Source organism: Aristolochia californica, unplaced genomic scaffold (assembly GCF_029961685.1).
Source record: "Aristolochia californica isolate CCGP_79_NKW_82.1479 unplaced genomic scaffold, dmAriCali1.0.hap1 SCAF_7, whole genome shotgun sequence".
NCBI classification, from domain to species: Eukaryota; Viridiplantae; Streptophyta; class Magnoliopsida; order Piperales; family Aristolochiaceae; genus Aristolochia; species Aristolochia californica.
The window spans coordinates 34067477-34074907 of NW_027182268.1; the positions used below are offsets into that span (position 1 = coordinate 34067477).

The window sequence follows — 7431 nt, forward strand, 5'->3', positions numbered from 1 at the left end:
TTCACTTATTATCTCTTGAATTCTAAGACATTGATGATTTTTATCTTGCTGTATTGATCATCAAGTTGTTATATAACAACATATAAGCTGGTTGGAGATTGTTTGATTTATTGATTATCAAACAACACTTGGTTCAACTTATTATTGGCAATCTATTATTTGGATTGAACTTATTCCTTATTCAAGGATGGACTCCCTGCGGATTATCTCACGTGTCCCTATTGCTCTTAAGGACTTTTACTACCTACTGATTATCTGCTGCGATATAAAAATATATTTTGTATGCGATATTTGGGTGTTGGTTGATTACCGCATTGGGTATCGCGTCTCATTGATTGAGACATTATTATTGAAGAAGGACTCATTGGTTGTTGACTATCTTCAACATTGGTTATTTTGATGAAGATTTGAATTTCTTAGGAAAATAAAGCACATGGTGGCCCCAACATTTTATCTTCCTTTGATTCCCATTACTTTCTTATTATTTGGTAGTTTTTCTCTTACTGTCCTTTATTTGACTCTCACTTACCCCTTTGGCCAAACCTTTTTTTGGAGCATTTCTTTGGTTTTTTCCTTTTATTTATATGGGTATTTTAAGTCGTTTGAGACTTTTTATTGGTACCTGTGGGTAGGGGTGGCATCGAGCCAAGCTTGATTTAAATATTTCGAACTCGAACTCGAGCCGTGCCTAAAATTGTTATCGAGCTTGAGCCTAATAATTTTAACCGAGTTCGAGCCGAGCTCGAGCTTCAACATTCATTTATAACTTTTCAAAAAATACAAGTCTCGAGTTCGTGCTCCAACATACATTTAAAACTTTTCAAAAAATACATGTCAAATAAATTGTATATAAAATTATGCATACATTTTACGTAAAATTGGGAATGACCTCTACTTAAAATTAGGCATAAGGGTGACATCGAATCCAGCTGAGTCCGAACCTTGTTTAAGCCGAGCTTGATTTAAATAATTTGAACTCGAGCTCGGTTGACCCTAGCCTCGAACCTAATAATTTTAACCGAGTTCGAGCTCGAGCTCTAGCTGAGTTCGAACTTAACCTACATTTAATACTCTATATAAAATTTATGTCAAATAAATTATATATAAAATTATGCATACATTTTATAAAAAAATGATAGGGGAGGTTGAGGATTGAATTTCAATAATGGATTAGAACACACCAATTTTAATTTTATTTACTCCAAATGTTGTGTACCTTATTTTGTAATTTTTGAATCTGACCATAAATTTACTTTGGCCTCCTTAATGCCCCTAGTTGAAAATTTATATTCTAGGAAAAACTAGAAATGTTTTTCCTATGATACATATTTCCAAAAAAAAAACCTTTAAATAAAATCCTATTACTATTAGTGACTTATTAGAAAATTACAAGAAATATTTTTAAATTTTCTTCGGAAAGTTAAATGGACCTCTTATTGCCTCTTCTACGGAAATAAATAAAAATTAATAATCAATCTAATATATTATTATACTTATCGATAAATTTTTAATCAAATAAAATGTCAAACACAAAATTGTTATGAAAATTGCCTCATGCTAAAAGTATTACAACATCAACTGTCAAATACTTATTAAAAAAATTTCTATACGGGTTTCTAGTCCATCTTGGCAGGAAAATCTTACTTAGAAAATTATATGATTTTTTATAAGAATTTTCAATTAGAAAAATGTTTACAAAAAATATGAGACACTAATAGTCCCTAGAAACTTATACTAAAATGTATTTTGAATTTCTTCAAGAGCCATGAGGAAGGAGAATTTAAGAAAAATATTTTTTTTTTTCACTTTTGATCTCGTACGTACGAAATCATCTTCGCGCGAGGGGAGAGGGGAGGAAGAAATTAGTACTCCCCTTTACTTAGGTATTCTATTGGTTCTGGTTTTCCGCTGAGACGAGGAACGACACTGAATGAAAATTTCGTCGAGGATAACGGCTACGACGGAGGCGGCGGTGATGATGGAAACAAAGGCGAAGGAGACGAGGGGGAAGAAATCGAGTGGCAGCCACAGAATTGGCGGCAACGAAAAGGCAGAAAGCGGTCTAAGGGGCTCGACGGTGATGAGGGGAGGAAGAATTTTTCCCCCTCGCTCTCGCTCAAGCTCCGCTCGGCGCTCTGGTCCTGACTCCCCTCGAATCTCGTGCCACTCGTTAAATTAATGAGCCAGCTCGCGATCTTTCGAGCCAAACCTGATTTGGTCGAGCTCGACTCGTTAATTTAAACGAGTCAATCCCGGATCTCAAACTAGGCTCGAGATTAGCGAATCGAACCGAGCCGGAATAGAGCCGGCTCGGTTCGAAGCCACCCCTACCTGTGGGTCTTTTATTGTCGTCTTGTGAATGACAGACATCAACCACTCTACTTTTTATTGGTACCCATTGGTCTTTTATCGTCATTTTGTGAATGACAGGTATTACCCACCTTAGAGATTATTATCACAATATTTGGTTAAAATTCTTTGAGGTTAGTTTCTACTAATATTTTGTCACCCCTTTCTACCCTTTGAGAGGCGGTACCCAATGTTGGGACACCGTGATAGAGAAGCATATTACTACATCTATGTTATTTGATTCAAGTTGGAATTACTGCCATTACCTCCCAGAGTGAGGGAGAGTGTTGAAAGATAAGATGTAACTAGGGTGGCACTGATGTAATTAGTTTATGATTTATGTCTCTTATTCACTCTTACTAGGGTGAAGGGTATTCTTGTAGTATTAGTACTTTTGATATATATAAATACAACTTAAGGGACCTAATTTCTTCCTACTTTTTCCCTCACATATTCACTTCTTTGTTTTCTCCCTTGGACGTGTATCATACTCTCTCCTCTCTTCTCTTCTCCCTTCCTTCTCTCCTTCCTTTGCTTAACCTTATTACCTATGGAATCCTGAAAATTAACAAGGTACCAGATCAGGTACTCATAAGTGGACCTCCACCTAAATTATCCATTTGTAGAGCCACAAAAAGGATATACATGAGGGGGAGTGTTAAGGAATAGTCCCACATGGATTAGTGAGTACAAAAGTATTGAATTTATTAGTTGGGAAATAGGCTTCCTAAGTTGGCTAGTCATTTTGGTATGGGCCTTGGACCCAACTTTACAAAAATAAGCATATCAATTGTATCTCATGAGAAGCAATATCTGGTTTACAAATAACTACAACCATTGCCATTGAAGATGTTAGAAGAGAAGTGAAAACATTGCATGCTCTAGTAGGGCATAAGAACCTAGTCTAATTCTATGATGCCTAAGTGGATGATGACAATGTCTATATAGTTATGGAACAAGTTTGTATTTCCCAACTCTTTTAAAAGTGTATCACTTAGGAACATTTGCATGTACATGTGTCCCTTTCATTTTGATTGATTTTTCTTCTTCTTTTTCATGGTGATTTTTGGTGACCTAGATGAGAAAGAGGATAGAAGACCAACTTGTACTCATGTGATTGTCATTTTTTAAATTTAAATAGTTCTAATTGTTATCTGATTACTCTGTTATTGAATCCAGGCTGAGCCACAAGAACCGAGAGATTCAACTTCTGATTCAATGTTTGTTTAAACATGCGTTATTCTTTTGGAAGTTTTCTTCGCAAATGTAGATCGATGGTTGGCAAGATGCATGGGTTGACAATGGACAGGCAGTGTTCATCTTCTCCCTCACACTAACTTGTACAATTTTATGTTACAGTTACACCCCCACCTTCATTTTCACTCCCACAGATTCACTAGCTCCTCGTAACGCTCCGCCGAACTACAGGCGAATTCCGTCAACGACGCCACCGCGACCGCCATCCCGGCTAGCAAAACCCTAACGGCTACTTCCGCCATCTTCTCTTCCTCCGCTATTTTATCTTCAATCTCCACAAGTTCCGTCTCTCCCTTTCCGCCGCTGCTCAACCGTTTCCGCCGCGCCTCCTCATCTCTCATCTGATTGCACATTGACCAGATTCCGGCGGCGAAGAAATCTAAGCCATCGATGACGGGGATCTCACTCACCTGATCCAGGAACCTGGACCAGGAAATGCAGATGGAGAATATAGGTGGAGCAGAGCCGGAGCGGCGGGGGGAGAAGGGGAGCTTCTCGGTGTCAGTCGACCGGGAGCAGCGGAGTACCCACCCGGTGAGCGCCCAGACGTAAGATCGTTGAGAGGCGACCCACGACTGGAAGCAGGAGCGCCAGTTCCGCAGCTCTGTTTCGAGGTTGGAGGCCGACCGAGCGAGTCCGTAGGGGGACGAGAACCCTGAGAGCTTATCTGGGGTGCATTTTGTTGGTGTGGAAGCCAGGAGGAGTTTGGCTTCTTCGACTGTGTTTTTCTGTGACTGATGGCACTTTGTCATCACCCGCCACATCCTTGCTAGTCTGCATTACCGGGAAACCAACAAATCAATCGATTTTCTACAACTATGATTTGTGGATTATGAAGAAAGTAATGATAGAGTCATAATCTCTCCCTGATTAATTTTTGCAAGAACGATTTCAAAGTTGAAGACAAATAATTAAAACAAGTAAATTGTAGTCTAAGAGAAGAAGAAAGATAAGATAAATTAACACACCCTTGCATCATCTATCAGCTGAGGATACAGTTCCTCATCCCTCAACGTTTCGATCCTTTTTGAGATAGACTCTATTGAATGAATTGAGACCTTTATCTGTGTCTGAAGATCCCTTACTGCAACTCTTGTTTTATCCACCACAGATGGATCTTCTCCTTTAACGTTTTGATTCCTAAGCTGCAGGCACTTCTTCTCGTATGCTATGCGTATCCTTTCTCCTGACTGACAAAAATTTCAATTAGTGGCAACGAGAACATCCGTTTTCCTGCACCTAATTGAATTTGATACGATTCAATTCAAATAAAGCAGTAGTACGGATCTTCAGAAATTGTTTCGGTCGTCGAGCAAAGAACAAGAAGAATACCTTGACCTCTTCATACAGCTTCTTTTCCCATGCATATAAGCGATCTAGTGTTGACTGCAGACTCCCAGAATACATGCAGGGTTCATCAGAGATATCACTACTACTGTCATAACCTTCGTCTCTTGAACTTGAAGAAGCATGGATGAACTTAGATGAAGTTGATTGGGATGATGCAGATCGAAATAGGGCGATAGGGTTCAACATTTTAGCAGCTGTTCAGAATTCGAAATGAAAAATGTTAAAAGCAAGCACTGACTACTTTCTTCCATTGCCAGTAGATTGTTATCTGTTTAGGAAGAATACCTACGAGTTCGTTTGATGTCGAAGAGTACGGAGCTCTGCTGGCCTCCAACATGTTTGAAATCTCATTAGCAGTGTCACAGACTATCATGAATTGGGTTTCAAGGTCCTTGACCACTTCGGCCATGCTAGTGGTGGGCTTCCGGTTTACATAAACAGTGAAACCAGTTGTTTCCTCCCTTGGTCCCGTTTCATCCAGTGCTCTTCCCTCATTAGCCAGCTCAAGTTCTGCATTATTCTGTGCTTCTGATACTTCTACACTCTCTGTTGTACAAGATTGCAATCCTTTCGCTTCATGCTCTGTGTCGCTTTCCACTTCGATTTCCACTTTGTCATGACTTGAACTCGTTTCACTGTCACATCCCGAATCAATCTTAGATCTTTCGTCACCCTTTTCTCTGTCGTTTGATATCTGTTGTTCTTCGCCCTCTTTTTTCAAATCAGGGATCTCTTCTTCTTCTCGAACCTGTCGCAACCCATTGATCTCATCATGATCAATAGCCATTTGATCGAGACTGCTCCGGTTAGGAGACCAATATGTATCTAAGGACGAAAAGGGGTTCCAGAAAAACTCCCAGTGGGAAGTTTGAGGAGGTGGAGGGGGAAAGCTTGGCCGATTATTCGGAGGCGAAGAGAAGAACGATGACTGCATCAGCGGTGGATCCATCGAAAAGAACCCATCCATTCCGAAATGGTGGACCGGCGAGTACGTTTGAATTCTTACAGTCTCCGGTGACGGAGGCATTTCTTCCACGGAAATCGGAGGGTTCCCACCTGTTCGAAGGCAATTCACTGTAGTAGACGAACCAGTCGTAAACGGAAGCGTGGTTGGGGAGAAGGATTTGAGAGGGATGGCAACGAATTCAGGTCCCCTCTTTTTCTCGGGTGTAAACAGTGGAGTTGAGTATGAATCAGAAAAGAATTCACGGTGTTCGTCTCCCTCCACATAATTCCGAAGAGCAGCAGAGACTCGTTTCATAGACTGGATATAAGCAATGTGACCAGCAGCAAAACTAATCCTATATTCGACTGCTTGTTTGACGAATCTCTTTCGATCTTTACAGAGTTGGACAGCCTCTTCATCGTTCAACTTCGAAGTAGAACATCCCATTTCTCTTCAATGTTGGTCTCTCTACGAATTTGAGAGACTCCAATCGAAAACGTAATTGGACAAAAACAAACCAGTTGTCCTGCCAAAATTCATAGGATTTTATAGGCAGTTCTGCAAAACAGAATATTGACGATTACGACCAAATTGAACGGCATCATTTTGGGAGAATAACTACTGAACGAACCAAGAGTATGCTTTTCTTAAGGATGAATACATACATAGAATACTTGGAAATGCAAACAGACCTCGAGAAGAAAGCAGTTAGCTTAATCCTTCTGTTCTCGTCAGCTATCTTACTTTGAAACAGGAAGTTCCAAATCCACCTCCGAAGGAAAGAAGCGTCACCACGGCTGAAAAAAGCAAGGAAAAAGCTGAGTTTAGCACATTCGAAAGAAAACCATTAATGAAAAAGTTTGAAAGAAACCCACGGGTAAGATAAACTCTAGGGATGCAGAAAATTTCTGATAAAAACATTCACAGAAGACGGAAAAATGATGAATGAAAGGGAATGTACAGAAGGATTGGGGGTTTACTGCGATAAGGAATCAATGGATAAAGGAGACACAAAAGTTAGACAACTTTGCAAGGTTAATCAAAACGGACCGCATTATTAGAATATGTTAAAAGGGAACGAAAACACAAGATTCAGAAAGGATTAGAGAGACGATCTTCGCCTGTACCCTGACCTCCGTCGAGCTAAATACTTCACTGGGAAGGAGAGACAAAAGTCAGACGAACAAATCAAAAGCAAAGGAGAAATCCGTTCACTAAACAAAAAACTAACTACAAACTGTAAAACGGAAACCCCAAAAATGAAGTGTGAGACACAGAAAAAAGCAGACAAAATTCGGCAACGCTGCATAGCCAAGCAAGACGACCGAAACCTTTGCGATTACATCTCGCCAAACGACAGAAGAAACCAATCTACAGTAATTTTACATGAAAGGAAGTTAAGTCAAGTACATTAAAAGTACATATAATTCGTCTCCAAAAATTATGGCCATAACCAAGCCAACTCCAAACATTTCCGCAGACAGAACAGATACGAACGCAAGAACATATTAAATCACAAAAGCAATCTA

The 7431-nt window shown here is 39.8% G+C and overlaps 1 protein-coding gene across 1 annotated transcript; it reads right to left on the minus strand.

Annotated features, from left to right (window-relative positions):
* Positions 1-3644: 3644 nt before the first annotated feature.
* LOC137937753 (protein ALTERED PHOSPHATE STARVATION RESPONSE 1-like) lies at positions 3645-7241 on the minus strand. The gene is made up of 5 exons (XM_068782908.1): positions 6595-7241; positions 5242-6460; positions 4939-5150; positions 4573-4796; positions 3645-4380 (listed from the first exon to the last, which is right to left on the minus strand). The coding sequence occupies exons 2-5, from the start codon at positions 6347-6349 to the stop codon at positions 3729-3731; spliced, it is 2196 nt and encodes a 731-aa protein (XP_068639009.1). The 5' UTR covers positions 6350-6460; positions 6595-7241; the 3' UTR covers positions 3645-3728.
* Between the last annotated feature and the right edge of the window lie 190 nt (positions 7242-7431).